The following is a 17,391-nucleotide window of genomic DNA, read 5'->3' on the forward strand; positions in this document are numbered from 1 at the left end:
GGACTTCTCCTGGAGGTCTGTTACCATGGGGAGAAAGAGAGGGGGGAGAGAGCGAGAGAGGGAGAGAGAGTCAGAGAGAGAGAGGGAGAGCGAGAGTGAGAGAGGGAGTGAGAGAGAGAGCGAGAGAGGGAGAGGGAGAGAGAGAGCGAGAGAGAGGGAGAGCGAGAGAGCGAGAGTGAGAGAGAAAGAGGGAGTGAGAGAGAGAGGGAGAGAGAGAGCAAGAGAGGGAGAGCGAGAGAGGGAGCGTGAAAGAGAGTGAGAGCGAGAGAAGGAGAGTGAGAGAGGGAGAGCGAGAGAGCGAGAGGGAGTGATAGCGAGAGTGAGAGAGAGAGCTAGTGAGAGCGAGAGCTAGAAAGAGCAAGAGAGAGAGAGTGATATAAAGAGCAAGAGAGGGAGAGTGAGAGAGCAAGAGAGAGAGAGCGAGAGAGTGAGAGATAGCGAGAGAGTGATATAGAGAGTGAGAGAGGGAGAGTGAGAGAGCGCGAGAGAAAGCGAGAGAAAGCGAGAGAGAGCGTGCGAGATTGAGAGCCAGAGAGGGAGAGAGAGAGCATGAGAGAGAGAGATAGAATAATTTCAAGCTCAAAAGTTCGGGTCCCCATTGTTTTCAATGGGGTTCGGGTTCTGGTGCAAGTTCGGGTACAGTTCTGTTACCCAAACTGAACTTTGGACTATAGTTTGGTTGGGTACCAGAAACCGGACTTCCACGGGTCCACTCATCTCTAGTCATGCAGATCCCCACACATTGGACTTCACATCCAGACCCTAACAATTGGTGCTTTTAGGGCAAGCTTCAGCGTTTAGAGGGGGGGGATCAGTGCCGCTGCCTGGTCTGTGCCGTGTTATGGTGCAGAATTCATTTTATATAAAGATGAAGATCCTCTTTAATTTAACATCTGCCCCATAGTTTTGATCAGCAAAAACTCGACAACAGATAATAAAAGCTTGTGATATCTGCCAGAGACTTGTGGCTTCCAGATTAATGATGTGGCTCGTTGGTTTTTTACTAGGTGATGAATTAGCTCCTGTGACTGGAGCCGCCAGGTCCCTCCCAAAGTGGAGAGGTGTTGCCAAATACCTGGCAGGTTGAGCATTAACTGCAGAGGAATTCTTCCTTGTCCTGATTTCTGTGATCGGAGGTTATTTTCCTGACCAGCGCAGGAGGGAATCTCAGTAAGTATGGTGTCCCTGCAGCTCCTCTCCCTGCTGCTTCTCTCTCTAGGACCGGTCTCCTGCCAGTCAGGTAGGTTATTGTATTACTGGGCTCTTCTCCATTGCATACATTTGCTTTTATCTTATGCGTATAAACATCATATGGACAAAACAGTCAGGCAAAAAAACAATGTGTGCGCACGAGATTTCTGAAATCTCATAGACTTTGCTGGTACTGTAAAACGCAGCTTAAAATTTGCATAAAAAAAAACGCTGCAAAAACGCAACATGTGAACAGAGCCTAAGACTCAGGTCACATCACATCATGCTGGAAGAAAAGGCCAAAGGCAACATTTTCTCCTCTGTTGGGTAAACAGAGTCCTATGGATACATTTGGCATATTCTCTGGCATGCATATATGTCAAACTTCTCTAATGTAATGTGAATGGGAAAGTTCTCTTACAAAATACCCCAGCAAAACTAATACTTTTCACAGCTTCTGGTTTGTTACAATGTGTCCAGTCTAGCCAATCCTCTGTGAGCTAAACCTGCACCAGCACAAATCTCTCTTCTATCCTGATAGTTTGATACAATGTATCAGGGCAGGTAATATGTATGAGCCTGGAATCCATACTGTGTATTTTGAGGAAGATTCTCTAAATTTGAAACAATAATAAACCCTCATCTGTGAGATGTCAGGTTGAGTTTTAAAGGGAGTCCATCACCCCCAAAATGCATTTTAAATGGGCTATACAGTGTTGTAGGGGACTTAGCCCCTATAACTATACAAGCACTGTACCTGCTACTGGTACCCTGCCTGAAAAGTAAGTTTTAATTTATATGCAAATGAGGGGGCTTTGGTGCACCCATGGTGTGGCCAAGAGTCTGGTGCACAGTTACTCTTCCTCATTTGCATATTTGAGAAATTGCCCCCTTCTGAGGCAATTTGGGGGAGGTGCCCAAAATGCAAATAAGGATGCATAAGAGTGCACTAGACTCTTGGCCACACCATGGGTACACCAAAGCCTCCTCATTTGCATACAAATTAAAGCCTGTTTTCTCAGGCACTATACCAGTAGCAGGTGCAGTGCTAGTATGGTTTTGATAGTCCCTTACAACACTGTATAGGCCATTTAAAATGCATTTTGGAGGTGACGGATTAAACCTCTGGATGCAAATTAACTTCACACAAGGGTCTTTAGGACATTGTTCTCTTGATTCCATCATTTGGATCCCCAGCAATAACATATTTATCCCTTATATCGTGGATAGCTTATAAATTAATTTAGTAGGAAAACCCCTTTAAGACGTATATTGTGATTGTACAAGGTTTTTATAATGACCAATGTCTGACTGCGAAAACTCTAAAGTGCCATTAGCTGAAGACTTATGCAAACAAACAGCTCTGCATATCGGTGCCAGGAATCTTGGGGCCGCTGCCGCTCGCTACTTTTTTCTGCTTCCACGTCACTGTGTGTATATTTTTGTCTTGATTTATTTTACAGTATTTTTTTTTTTTTTGTAAATTGTGTCTTGTGAAATAACAGGGGTAAGTAAGACATTTACAAAAGCTCATGAATCACCTGCTGTTAGCTCAGGACCCATTGTGTAATAGGGCAGACAAACACATCATTGTTATTGTGCTTTCCCCAAGCAGAAGAAGCAAGAACGTCATAAGGAGTTTGGGTCGCCATCCAATGAACAGTGGCAGGCATTGCTCAAACCTTTCTTCATCCTTGCGAGAAAAATAACTCTTTGTCACAAAAACGCTGGGAATTTTTGTTGAGTTTTTAAGTAGAAACTGCTGGAAATGTTCTTTTTTGGGCAAGTTTTTATTTTTCTGAAGAGTTTTGGAAAAGTTTTTTTTCCTGAACATTTTTTTCTGATTGGATATTGCCTAGTTTGGAGTGAATTCCTTTAGGATCTGCTTTTATTTTCCATACCAGGTGTTTTACAATACCTTTACAGGGGCAAAAAAGGCTCAAAGAAAAACTCCTTATATGAACAATAAAGTGGATTTTATAGTTTATCGAAAGAGTTTTCTAAGGATTTTTGAAGCAGTTTTAAAGGGAAAGATTTTTGGAGAGAATCCGCTTCAATAAGCTAAAAATGGTGTAAGAGGAACCCTTAAATAATATCAGAAAATTATCCAAGACGGTGCTGCGCTAGGCACTATGTGTTAAAGGGATTTTCCATAGACAACATTGACCCAAAATGGACAACTCTTTTTTTGTTAGATCACAGATTATTCTACTCCCCTCCCTTTCAGTTATATTTGTGGAAACTGGCAGCAGGAGTTTAATTTCCCTGCAGCGCTCCCACAGGGGAAATGCAGTATTACACTGCTCTCATTAAGGTCAGTGATCTGTCTCTGTAATGCAAGGACGTGCCGGGTCTTCCAGAGGAAAGATGCTGGTGGTGGTCTCTAACCAGTCTAATTGTTGAGATATTTTCTAAATCTGATCATCAAGGGGGTTTCATGTTGAACAACTCAATAAATTAAAGTGATATCCCCCCCCCCCCCGGAGATGGTACAGTGTAAGTGGCCAATGAATGCCACAGTGGTAAAACTTGGAAAATCATTGATATTTATAACGATAGGGGGCACCAGAGCTTGAGAAGTCACAAAAGTCCCTATGTGCCATATGAATAGACCAGTACTATTAATAATGTGTGATTTTTTTGGGAGGGGGAGGTGGGTGGGTTGTTACCAATTTTGCATTGGGGTCTAGGAGCTTCAAGCTAAAATTGTCTAAAAAAATCTAAAAAAAGTCAAAAATCTTGATGTTTCTACTACAGAGACCAGCAAGCAGACCAGGAAGATTCCTCAATGGGGCACAGGTCTAATTGCCGTCACAGTTTTCCTTTTCCTTGTTCTTGTTATCTACGTGGCCAAGATAGTTATGAAGAAATCATCTAAGTAAGTATTCTGAATGTAATGGACAGCAAAAGGCTGCCCTCGATTAGAAAAGAAGCAGATCTGCATTCAGAAACAGCGCCTCACCTGTTTACTGGGCGTGTCTGGTATTGCAGCTCCCCTCCACTAACATTAATGTGCCATCATGCCTCCAAGAACATGTGGACTTTTTGCAAGAAAGGAGCCATCTTTTCCAATCCTGGACAAGACCATTGATGTGCTACTTGTAGCACCGCAGGAGACAGTGTTACATTTTAGGTAATTTGTAATCTAGTTAATTATTTGTATGAAAAACCCTCAGTGAGTACAAAGGTTTGTAGTCAGCATTCACATTAGGGGAAAATATGCATCTACGAGAGAGGAGGATCCTACATTTGTGAATGCTTATATTGATCGATCTGGTGTACCATAATTGTAGAGGAGTTTTTCCACCACCAGGGCTACCAGTAAGGTGACAGTAGGGACTTGTCAACTTCTCAACCTTATTTGCAGACATAAGAAAGTATCTTATGTTACTGTAAGACGAGGTGCATTATAAAAGAGGATACGTGTAGGGGACGCTTGTATTTAAGAAGTTCAGAAATGTTTAAGCAGAGTAACGGAAATCTGGACGGTTTCTTTAGGATTGATCGCTTATGTAAAATACTGGACAGCTCTGGTCACATCTGCCTCTCTGGAATGGTTATTAGTTTTCACTTAATTCTTTACATTATCTATTCACTTTTTTTCTAGCTTTATGTAAATATAGTTTAGAATGATCAACCAGCAAAAAACTGGAAATGAAGCTCCAACTCAGATGAATTGCGCTCATCCCAACCCCAAAATGATACTTAACGGGGTATACTCAAGTTCGAAAGTTCTACCCTAACCACAGGATAAGGGATAACTTTCTGAGTGCTGGAGGTCCAACCCCCATATTCCCAGTGATCCCGAGAACTAGGGCTCTGAAGAGCCACGGATGAATGGAGCACAGGTCGTTCATGCGCACTGTCGCTCCGTTCATTCCAATAGAAGTGCCAAAGATCAGCCGAGCGCAGTGCTTGTCAATCTCCGGCACTCTGATTAAGAATGAATGGAGCATTTGTGTGCATGATGGACCATCACTTCACTCAACCCTGGTTCTGACCACAGTGGCCAACAGCAATCATAAAGTTATCTCCTATCCCGTAGACCAGTGTTCCCCAACTCCGGTCCTCAAGAGCCACCAACAGGTCATGTCTCCAGGATTTCCTTACTATTGCGCAGGTGATATTTGCATCACCTGCACAGGCAATAATTCCATTACCAGTTCAATACTAAGGAAATCCTGAAAACATGATCTGTTGATGGCTCCTGAAGACCGGAGTTGGGGAACACTGCCGTAGAGAAAGAACAGCTTTAAAACTTAAGAACACCCCTTTAAGGCCACTATACACACACATGACAAAAATGGGCCAATAGGAAATGAAAAGTCATTAGTCGGTGGAAAATAAAGCTTCTCTGTCTTCTTTGGCCGTGTTGGATTTTTTGGGTTGATGATGCAACCAGTGCTTATTATTGGCCCAAAAAATCCAACATGCCGACCTTGTTTTTAAACTAAACTGAATGCTTGACAATCATCTCCTATGCTCAAAATCATCCATTTCAGATTACTTTTATTTAATGCCTATCGTAGTGTTGGACTGGGGAGCCAAGGGCCCACCAGTAGCCAACTCCAGGGCCCCACTTTTCAGCTTCATGCAAATGTGGCATAATCCTCAATCACAAATTTATATAACAATGAACTGGGTAGATTGTTAGATGAATAAGATGCTGCCATTGTCTGCACATAGTGATTCAAGTATATAGTGCTGAGTAGTGGCCCACCAGAGGATTCTCCTGTTTTCCTGTTGGCCAGTCCAAGCATGTAAGCCTATGAGAGCCATTACTGTACCTGCTCTTTGCTGTTCTAAAGATTTGTACTGGAGTCTTTGTACAGACTTTACTACAACTAGAAATAGGTCTAGAGCGGAGGTTGCCATTATTGGCACAGGAACCTGTCCAAAAATTACCATAGAGAGATTGCTTTCTTCTGGAGAAAAGCATATTTTTTTCTGGTTTGTGGGAAAATTAACATAATCTCGGTTAGTCTTTAATTTTGTCTTCCCCCTTCTTCTTCCTCCTTCCCAACCATATTACTACTAGTTTAAGGATATAGGTTTCTGGTTGGGAAGAAGCCCAAACTTCACAGACCAAGCAAAGCTACGTTCCTTCACTGACCATTTCACAAAAAATGAATTCTTGTTTCTGTGTTGGATTTTTTTTTGGATATTTCAGTGGATTTATCCCCATCAGAATACCTGCCTTGATCTCTTGATTTCTGCATTGGATGGCTCTACTTCTCGTTACGTTCCAACACAGAAATTGGGCTCCCCCTACCATATGTGTTAACACGTGACATGACTAGACGAAAGTGCTTGTATAGGGATGACTGTCTGGTTGCGTTCATTAGCTAAGTCAGCCTCTTATTCCATCAATGTGGATGCGGAGACAGAGAAGCGGGCTGGCTTAGGTAACTGAGACAGATAGCCAGCCCCATTCTCGTATGTCACTTGTCATGTGCCAACACAGAGAAGACGAGAAGCTGATTTTGTGTAATGGAACAAACCAGGTAGTAGAGTGAATCAGCGCTGGAATCAGGACATCAGCGGAGCTATCCTAATGAAACTAGTTTAGTAAATTCAACACATTTGCATTTCTAACACAAATAAACAACTTTTTATTTGGCTGGACAATTCCTTTAAGGGTTGGCATTTAAAGGATTTAATTGTGTTGTTCTTCGGAGCTACTAAAATTGAATTTGCAATTTATTTTTTCATGCAAACTAATACATTTTGTTAATTCCGTTTCCCCCAAAGAGAAGTGAGCGTTTGGCACAGGGTTTGTTGCCTTTAGGGTTACGCTGAAATTGTGTTTATAGTTGATTGCTGGTCACATTCATATGTAAATGTATCATAGAGGTAGAAGATTTATAAATGCTATGAATGTGGCAGTTGTAAAAGGGACTGATTTAGCTTACTGGGAGAATCAGAATGTAAGGGAGTTTCTGAACACAATAAAACCTCTTTGAGATGACCACCATTGCACTGACAAGTGGTCTTCTAGAGGAGGCGTGGAAAGAAAATGTGTACAATATATGGTGGAAGTGAAAATCTATCAAAGGAAATCTGACCTGCATAAGTTGTGGTCTTTTCAAGGAGGTGGTCTTTTAGACATGTTTCGATTCATTTCTACACAGGGAGTAATCTACTCTTCTGAACTGATAATTTCTTACATTCTTGCCGCCTGCACTAGGGGGAGCTCAATGCAGAAGGTGTTTACAGCTGGTATCAATCTGTATATAGTGAGCTCCTCTTAAACGGGTTGTCGAAGACTATATTATTTTTTTTTGCTATGCGTCAAAACTAACAAGCAAGTCGTTGCTAGCGACCTGTCTGTTCTATCTGGGGCAGCTCAGAACAGTTACTGGCCGGTCCTGCCAGCGATTCAGCTACTCCACGTCAACAGAGCTCTTCCTCTTCCGGGCTGCTCTTTCGACAGGACATGACTGCCGGTGTCATGTTAATTGACAGCCGGCATCCCGAAGTTAGGCAGCGGGAAGTAGGCTGCTAATCAGAAGACATCGGCAGTCACACCCCGTCAACAGAGCAGAGCAAAAGAGAAGCTTCTTGTCACCACTCTGTTGTCGGTTATCTCGGGGCCAGTGGCTCCTTCCCTGTCCCTAGCGCGAGGGGCGCCCTAGCTATCCCTGCTCCCCGGATTACTTCTAATGGTAAAGACACTGGGGCCACGTACCTTGCTGAGCTCCTGAATCCACCCTCAGTCTGTACCCTTCCCCTCACCCAGGGAAGAGGGAAGTAGTAGTGTATGGCAATACAAAAACCAGAGTAAGAAGGTAATACAGGGATAAAGAAAAATACCAATCATACAAATATGCTCTCATAAACAACAGAGGGGAACACGGGGGAGTGAAGTAAGGAAAAAATCTAAGTAGGAGAAGAAGAGAATTTGCACACATAAAAAAACAAGCATCAGTCTTTATATAACTCCACCAAACACTTCCTCAAACAGCAAAACACCACCAACTCCTGAACCATGCAGCATGGAGCTAGCTCTGGCACTCCCTGATTGCCAGAGGTGAGTACATATAAGTGGGAGAAGTGGCTAACACTGAACAGCTGAGAGCATCAAAGCAGGTAAGCTTCCAGGAGCTCTCAACTGAACAGATTAACCCCTGCACTGATAGAAGAAACCTGCACTGTTTAATATGAAGGTGAAGTGCTTCTAAACAGTGCAGGAGTAGGAGAAATCAGACAGCGCGGTCTTCTGGCTTCTCTAGATCGCGGTAAACCTGTGACACCTCTGCTCTGTCAACAAGACGTTGGTGGAGCCAGCATAATCACCGGCACGTGTCTGTGCACGATCTTTCTTGGTAGAAAGTTCAGCACGATCTTTCTGTGTCTCCCTCTGGTCATATTCTCCCTCTGCTCTTCCCTTCTTCTCTCTTTTCCATAAAGTCTAATATGAGGTGTAGCCTGACATCTCACTGTGCTGACAGTCTATCTTGTGGCTTGGGGGGAGAAATGGCTTATAAGTGAAGAAAGAGCCGGTTTCTTTGATAAATTAGCTTACAAAGTTTATTATGTTTGCCTGTACCATTGATATATACAAAGTTTTTTTGAAAACTCAGTTTCCATTTAAAGGGAAGAAACTTCTATGACTCCAAAACATTTATATGTCTGCACTTTAAAAAAATAAGCAAGTTCATCTTGCAACTGTAGAAGTTTCTGACAGGGTCCCTTTAAGGATCACATAGACTTTTCTCAGGTGGTGTTTTAACACGCTTTATTCTCTTGCATTGCCTAATAATAGGTGTGACAACTTCCATGTAGAATATACTCCAGGATTACAAACACCATACTCCACCCAGGTATCAGCTTTGCTTTTGTTTCTCATCTGGGTGATTTTTATTCACTGACTGCTCACACAATTTGATCCCAGTGCCAGTCTTAGACATGACATTAGGATGGCAACACCCTTTAGTTTGCCTGGTAACATCATCATGGCATTAGGTTTAAAAAAAATGTCAAATACTTATCTTGTCAGCCTGCAAGACTATTTGCCATCTTGTAGAAAACTGCTTTAACTAAGGGTATGTTCACACAGGGCATTTTTGGTGCATTTTTTTTCTGCAGGAAAACCTGCTCTTTTGCCAGAAAAGAAACATTGTTAAAAACACAGGTTTTAGTGCACTTTTCGGGATCTCAAAGTTCAGCTTTGCTTCTACCACAGAAGCATGAGCCCAGGTCACCAATGCAAGACATGTGTGGAACCATATTAACCAGAATTACAAATGTAACAGTGGGGGGAGGCAAATTGTTCTGGAATAGTTTACCTAGACATTGGCAGGGTATTGAGCTTGTAGGACACGGTTTACTTTCATACTTTGGTCTGCCATTGAGTTGCTCAGGCATTGTTTAATTTTACACCTTGGTCGGCCACAGGTATTGTTCAATCTCACAACTTTGTCGGCCAATGTTTACTTTGCATGGATCACTAATTTAATTAAACTGTGCTAATCCTAACTGACATCTCAGGTGACCAAGACAAGATTGTTTAAACTTGGGAAAATCACAAGAATAAATGTGTTTCACATACTGCTGCACTTGTTTTTTTTCACTAAAAATGCAGCAAAACCTGATATTTGCATTTTTTCAGTGTTTTTACTACCCATTGCTTTCAATGGGTGAAAAACATTGCAAAAACAGTGAAAGAAGTGACATGCTTTATTGTGCAAAGAAACCATGCAAAGCACAAAATACTGAGGACAAAAAAAAACAAGCTGTGTGCATGAGATTTCTGAAATCTCATAAAATTAGCTGATACTGTAAAACACAGCTGAAAATGTGCATAAAAAAACAAATTAAGTCTTCTTAGATATTGTATAATTGGATGCAATCATGGTGTTGTTAGCATTTTTTACTTGACTGTCACTTTAAATTATAAAGCACTAGTCTTACATTATTTAAGAGTTTTGGTCCCGATGGTTGCAGCTTTGGCATAGTAGTAGTCTATTTTTTAGATGTGACCACAAAGAAATATTGAGCTGCAGCACCAGGAGCTTCTACTTACACCTCTGCAGCCATGCAAGGATTCAATGCAGCTACTGTAGTAAAATCTTCACCAGGGATCTAGGACAATAGACTCACTGATGAAATATGTAAAGTTTACATTCGGGAAGTGATTGGAATGCCTGCTGTATTTCCTGTGCATTGTACCAGATATACTGTACTTTCCTGCCTATGACGATTCACATTGTGCAAACAGAGACTTAAATACATTTATGTTTACTCCGGGTTTATTGAGGAGGAATAGAAGCTATTTTATTGTCCCAATGCATAAAAAATAATGCAACATTGCAAACAGTTTTGATTAAACATGTCTTATTGTTTTGTGTATCACCTTGGTAACAGACTGCAAACAAACACAGTGTAGTCTGACCCTTCAGCCATAGTCCCTTCCATCTGCGCCCTATTTCCCATGCTAATCTGCTAAATGTATGCTAGCAAGATGTAGAGGACAGAAGGAAGAGAGGTGGCGCTGTAGAGTCAGACAATAAAAAGATTGCTTGTAGTTGGATATTGTTATATCCCTACCTGCTCCAGCGACGTCTGCATCTGTCACCAGGCACCTCCATATACACTCTGCAAGCGGCTCTGGTGATGGAGGATGTGACATTGCCAGGCGCTGTCCAGCTAAGAATACTGGTGTGGCTGAAACTTATGGTGCTGTCCAGTCCCGGGAATGGGTGAGTCCATCCCAACTGCTCAGGAGGGGGAATCAGTTCCCTGCTGAGTTCTACGGGGCTATACCTCACCCTGTATAATATCCCAGCAGTCTACTGAGAGTTGCAGGTTGAGTATTGGAATATTTGGTTACCTGTTCTGGTGACATATCTGCTCATATTCTGATTCTGACCTGGCTTGATCTTAACCTTGCCAGCTCAACTGTTTTTTTATCTGACTTCCTAGTAGCTATTCCTCGGACTATGTTTTTTTCCTCCTGATTCTGTCTTTGGTTCTGTCCCCCACATATACTGACCAGGCTAGTTTTACTACTCTTGCGTCATACTTGCTCCCCCGGCCAGCAGCTACTTCATGGATGCAACCCAGGTGGCCCTGTTATAAGTCAAGCTGTAATATTGTGAAGATCAGGTTACGTATAGGACCTGCTAAATGGAGTGGCCAGCATCTAGTATGTCTTGAGGTTGCCTTTTTCAGCTGACAACCTCTTACAGATTTAAAAGATATTTTTAATCAAGACTATTTGCAAAATTCCTACTCTACGCCTCTGGAAATAATACCTCCAAAATAATTGAATATGTTAAAATTCATCCTATCCAGTCCTTTTTTCCCAGTTTAGAGAGACCGATAAATTACTGCTTTATGCCCATAAATATTTTATTTCTTTTATGTGTATGATGTAGAACTAATTTTTAGTTGTACTGTATTTCATAGTTATGTTATTATTCTTCTATTCCAGATCCAATATAGAGGCAGACCCTAAAGAAGAATCTAAGGTCCATAACGATGCGTCTGTTCCTAATGGCACCTATGGTCAATACACCAGCAGGTATGGATGACAATGGAGCACGTTGGACTTCTAAACTGTAATTCCATGCAAGACAGATTGTAGCCGCCAGAGGTACGCCAGATCCCCAGATTGTAGCTGCCAGAGGTACATCAGATCCCAAGATTGTAGCTGCCAGAGGTATGCCAGATCCCCAGATTGTAGCTGCCAGAGGTACACCAGATCCCCAGATTGTAGCTGCCAGAGGTACGCCAGATCCCCAGATTGTAGCTGCCAGAGGTAAATCAGATTACCAGATTGTAGCCACCAGAGGTACACCAGATCCCCAGATTGTAGCTGCCAGGGGTTCACCAGATCCCCAGATTGTAGCTTCCAGAGGTACGCCAGATCCCCGGATTGTAGCCGCCAGAGGTACACCAGATCCCCAGATTGTAGCCGCCAGAGGTACGCCAGTTCCCCAGATTGTAGCTGCCAGGGGTTCACCAGATCCCCAGATTGTAGCTGCCAGAGGTACGCCAGATCCCCGGATTGTAGCTGACAGAGGTACGCCAGATCCCCGGATTGTAGCTGCCAGAGGTACACCAGATCCCCAGATTGTAGTCGCCAGAGGTACACCAGATCCCCAGATTGTAGCCGCCAGAGGTACGCCAGATCCCCAGATTGTAGCTGCCAGAGGTATGCCAGATTACCAGATTGTAGCCACCAAAGGTACATCAGATCCCCAGATTGTAGCTGCCAGAGGTATGCCAGATTACCAGATTGTAGCTGCCAGAGGTAGACCAGATCCTCAGATTGTAGCTGCCAGAGGTACGCCATATCCCCAGATTGTAGCTGCCAGAAGTATGCCAGATCCCCATATTGTAGCTTCCAGAGGTACACCAGATCCCTAGATTGTAGCTACCAGAGGTATGCCAGATCCCCAGATTGTAGCTGCCAGAGGTATGCCAGATCCCCAGATTGTAGCCGCCAGAGGTACGTCAGATTCCCAGATTGTATCCGACAGAGGTACGCCAGATCCCCAGATTGTAGCCGCCAGAAGTATGCCAGATCCCCAAATTGAGGCCTTCAGAGGTACGTCAGATTCCCAGATTGTAGCTGCCAGAGGTATGCCAGATCCCCAGATTGTAGCTGCCAGAGGTAAGTCAGATTACCAGTTTGTAGGCACCAGAGGTATGCCAGATCCCCAGATTGTAGCCACCAGAGGTACACCAGATCCCCAGATTGTAGCCGCCAGAGGTACATCAGATTCCCAGATTGTAGCTGACAGAGGTACGCCAGATCCCCAGATTGTAGCCACCAGAGGTACGTCAGATTCCCAGATTGTAGCCGACAGAGGTACGCCAGATCCCCAGATTGTAGCTGCCAGAGGTACGTCATATCCCCAGATTGTAGCCGCCAGAAGTATGCCAGATCCCCAAACTGAAGCCTTCAGAGGTACGTCAGATACTCAGATTTCAGCCGTCAGAAGTACGCCAGATCCCCAGATTGTAGCCGATTTGCTGTAGCTATTGAGGAGGTTAGGCAGGGCTATGTTGATGATACAGGACAGGATAGGCAAGGGTCAATGCCAGGAGGATGGCTCAACATACAATTCAAAGCTCCAAAGCATAACTAGAAGATAGAATTGAGGTCAATAACAAAGTCCGAAAAAGGAGAATACCAGGAGTAAGTCTGAAAGATTGAGTCAGAATTACAGTCAGGATGAGCAGAATCTTGTAACCAGGATCAGGACAGTATAATGATTGGTAGCAGCCAGAGAACAAGTTTAATTTCACTTTAAATAGGTCATCTATGGTAATGTCATTGTGCTTCACTACTGGACATCTTGTTGATCATTTCCTAGTAACAATAGGAGATTCTTTTCCGTATCATACGTGCAAATATTTTGGTTGTTACATTGCTTTTACTGTGCTTTTCGCTTTGTCACATGTGAATAGTAAGATCTTCCAGTGTCAGCCATTGATACGTCTGTTGTTATTTTCAGATCCCGAGAACATGAGCACTCCTATGACAACCCAACTGAAGTTGATGATAACGTTCTCACTACCCCCATGTAATGATAATGTCTCCATGACTTTCTGACCACAAGCAAAATTATCAAGATATTAAAGAAATAAAAGGAACACTTCTCGTTATTAGACAGCCCTTCACCGGCCTTTCTGCTTTCCTCGAGTCACTGGGAGCATAGTCATTACTTTTCAGTATTATCCTGTAAACTTTGTTATAAAAGACTCTTATAAATACTAAGTCACAAAGAATCTACGCACGTAATTACTTGGACTCAATTTACACTCAGTGGGGCTTTCCACTTTTTGTTATGATCGGCTCAGCAGCATCCTGTCTAGAATCATTTTGAATTTTTGCAACCATTTTTAATTGTTTTAAAACATCTACAACAAAAAAAATGTAGCAATTTTGCACAAAATCTACTGTTTTATGTACATAGCAAATCTACCGGACTCCATGTTAACAGACTATAAGTAAAATAAACACTCAAAAAAAACCAAGATAAAAACATAAAAAGGAAATACCCTGCAGTAAATAAATAAACAGCAATAGTGCATGAAAATATTAATATTAAAACCTTACCATTTGTCAAGTGACATACATGTGGACAAGGGCTGAGAAGGACTGCCCCGGATAATGGACACCCAGGCGTGGGGAACTACATGAATGTAATGTCCAGCTCAAAGAAAAGGGAGTTCACTCCTTTATTTGAACAGAATGCAAAAACACTGAAACGAAAACACCTGAAGAGGCTATGTTCACACGTTGCATTTTTGCTGTTTTTTTCCAAAGGCAAAACCTGCTCTCTTGGCAGTAAAGAAGCTGCTTACAAAAAAGAGGGTTTTGTTGATATTTTATGTGTTTTTGTTGCTTTTTTGTCTGTCTCTTGTGCATGCTGATAAAGTTTATTAGTTCATAAAAAAAACATGATTCAACTTCCTCAGTTTTTTGCACCAAAAACGCAGCAAAACCTGATACCTGATTTTTTTGCTGCATTTTTGCACTACCCATTGCTTTGAAAGACGCTGCAAAAACGTTGAAAGAAGTGACAAGCTGCATTTTGCAAAAACGCAGCAGTTTGACAAATCAATCAGGAATAAAAAAACAATGTGTGTGCATGAGATTTCTGAAATATCATACACTTTGCTATTACTGTAAAACACAGCTTAAAATTTGAGCAAAAAAAAACGCAGCAAAAACACAATGTGTGAACATAGCCTAAGTTGGTATGCATGCAGCGTGTAGACGCATGTTCACACTGGCCAATAGACAGACAAAACCCAAGATAAAAACATAAAAAGCAAATACCATGCAGTAAATAAAAGCTGCGTGTCCACTAGCTGGGTCTCAGTCCTTCTCAATCCTTATCCACATGTACGTCACTTGACAAATGGTAAGGTTTTAATATTAGGGGTTAGGACCATCCCGAATAGGGTCACCGTGAAGTGGTGGGATGGCTTTTTCATTTTTTTGATCAAAATAATAATGTTGACTAAGCTCCCTATATTATTTTCACTCATTATTGCTGTTTATTTATTTACTACAGGGTATTTGCTCTTCATGTTTTTTCTTGGGTTTTGTCTGTTTAGTGGCCAGTGTGAACATGCGCCTACACACTGCATGCACACCAACTTATATTCCAGTTAATCTATTCAGGTGTTTTTTGCACAAATAAACCCTGTGTAGTCTGATCTTGCAGTTGTGCCATTATTCATTTGCTCTCTACTTCTTTCTTACCTACCAAATGTACGTTAGTAAGAAGAAAACGCGTTTCTCGGCAGCACGCTCACACAATCCAATGAGCTCCGGTTACTGGTAGAGTGCCTTTTTATGGCAGGATATTGAGGTTTTTCCGAGATATTTTGATCTCCCATTGTCTTCGTGTCATCAGAAAGCGGTAGAGAACCCCCCTCCTCCAACTACCAAGTCAAGTGGTACCCAGCTTTGGAAACAATACAATACTTGGCCAGGCCAACCCTGTCAATGTGAGAGTAGCCATAGGGGCCAGATAAGTAGTGGCTGCACCTAGTCCTTGGTGTCTAAGAGGATCCAAAGGCCCACGTGCCACATGAGAGGTCCGGTATTATATATGGCACTTAGTAGGTGGGGGACCCTCATGGGCAGACATACAATTGGTGTACCTTTTGCAGCCACATTGGGGCCCAAGAGGTAAGAGGACCACATCTGCCACCATGCAGGTGGAATTCTGCATTATGATGAGTTATTGGACTGTAAAGGGCCCATGAATTGTTCTCTTCTGTCTGTGTCCCCATTGGGGACCCTGTGATAGATTTAGCACTGGGAGGCCCTTTTCTGCACCCTAGGTTGAAGCATAATAGGATCTTTTTGTTTTATAATGTTGATTAGATCAGGGTGACGGTGGGTAAATGATCTGCCCGCATACTATGGGTTTAGTAAACTTTTCCAGAGTTAGACTCAGCACTTTCCTACAGCTCAGTTATTGATTAGTGCTTAAGAAGCTTTTTTTACTTGCAGCCGGAGGAACACATCTTTGGTTTGTAGACCTTACAGCTTATTAAGCGTTTACAGGGATTTTCTGCACCACTTAACCCTTCCTCCCACCACCCTCCACCCCACCACCTCTTTCCAGGCAGCGACCACTTCCTGCAGAACGTTTCTTTTGGAGATCCCCAAAATTCTCAATATTGACTTACTCCACCCAAACACAAGGCCTGGCATATACATGTTATTACTGGAATAAGGAAAACTTCTTTGTGACTCGGAAAAATAATCATTGTATTAATATTGTGTAAACAGTTAGTGTTATATGTTATCAGCCATTACATTTTGTGAGCGGCTGTATGTTTATATTTTGATACTCTATACTATTAGAATTGATTATTGTGTTATTGGCTGATGATGATCTATCAATCTCTGTACACATTTTGTGACTATTTTACTGACCTCGATTTTATTCTAATAAATAGATTTTTTTTTTTCAAAAGTTTCCGAGTTCTTAAGAAAATAAATTATATAACAATATATAATGCATTGTATATGCAGATGTAGCAGAGCCAAATCTATCATTGAGTTGAGCTTTAGGGGTGGCCTTAACCGTCCCCGTTCCTGCAAAGCTGAGGCTAGGTCACATATTTCCCATATTTCCCATATAGCCACACTTTAGTAGTCCCTCTCAGTTGTGACTAAGGAGGGGATTCTATTCTATAATGTTCATATATCTTAATAGGGAATAAGGAAATTAATATATAATTTTGGAAATAACTCATGTAACCTAGCATAATGGTCAATGTACTGTCCATGTACAGTCTGTTGTGCACCAAACTAATGCAAACTACCTGACCCCAGCCCTATGCAATATCAGCTCTAGAAAATCTGTAAAATACCATATTTTCTGGACTATAAAACACACGGTTTAGCAAGAAGAAAATCTGACTAAAAAAGTGTGCGTCTTATAGTCCGTAGACTGCTTCTTATGATCCAAAAGAACGCTGAAACAGCGTCCTTCCCGATTACTGAGAAAACTGCTCTCTCTCCTGCTGCCTGACACTAATCTATCTAATCGGCGCAGGGTAGGAGAGAAATTCCCAGGACCTGCACATTAACAGAGGTGCATTTACATTGCAAGATAATTGTGAATGAGAGTTGGTAAAAACTCTTGTTTCACGATTATCTGGCCATGTAAACAGGGTGCCTATAAATAAGAAAAATTCCTGTTCACCTGATGAAAT

General features: G+C 42.2%; 1 protein-coding gene across 1 annotated transcript; it reads left to right on the forward strand.

Annotated features, from left to right (window-relative positions):
- The first annotated feature begins 1,052 nt into the window (after positions 1 to 1,052).
- On the forward strand, positions 1,053 to 13,799 carry PDZK1IP1 (PDZK1 interacting protein 1). The gene is made up of 4 exons (XM_073643527.1): positions 1,053 to 1,240; positions 3,949 to 4,069; positions 11,627 to 11,716; positions 13,659 to 13,799. The coding sequence occupies exons 1-4, from the start codon at positions 1,177 to 1,179 to the stop codon at positions 13,729 to 13,731; spliced, it is 348 nt and encodes a 115-aa protein (XP_073499628.1). The 5' UTR covers positions 1,053 to 1,176; the 3' UTR covers positions 13,732 to 13,799.
- Positions 13,800 to 17,391: the final 3,592 nt, after the last annotated feature.

The sequence above is a fragment of the Phyllobates terribilis genome, unplaced genomic scaffold (assembly GCF_046119375.1).
Source record: "Phyllobates terribilis strain yellow unplaced genomic scaffold, ASM4611937v1 Scaffold_8__6_contigs__length_399053987, whole genome shotgun sequence".
NCBI lineage: Eukaryota > Metazoa > Chordata > Amphibia > Anura > Dendrobatidae > Phyllobates > Phyllobates terribilis.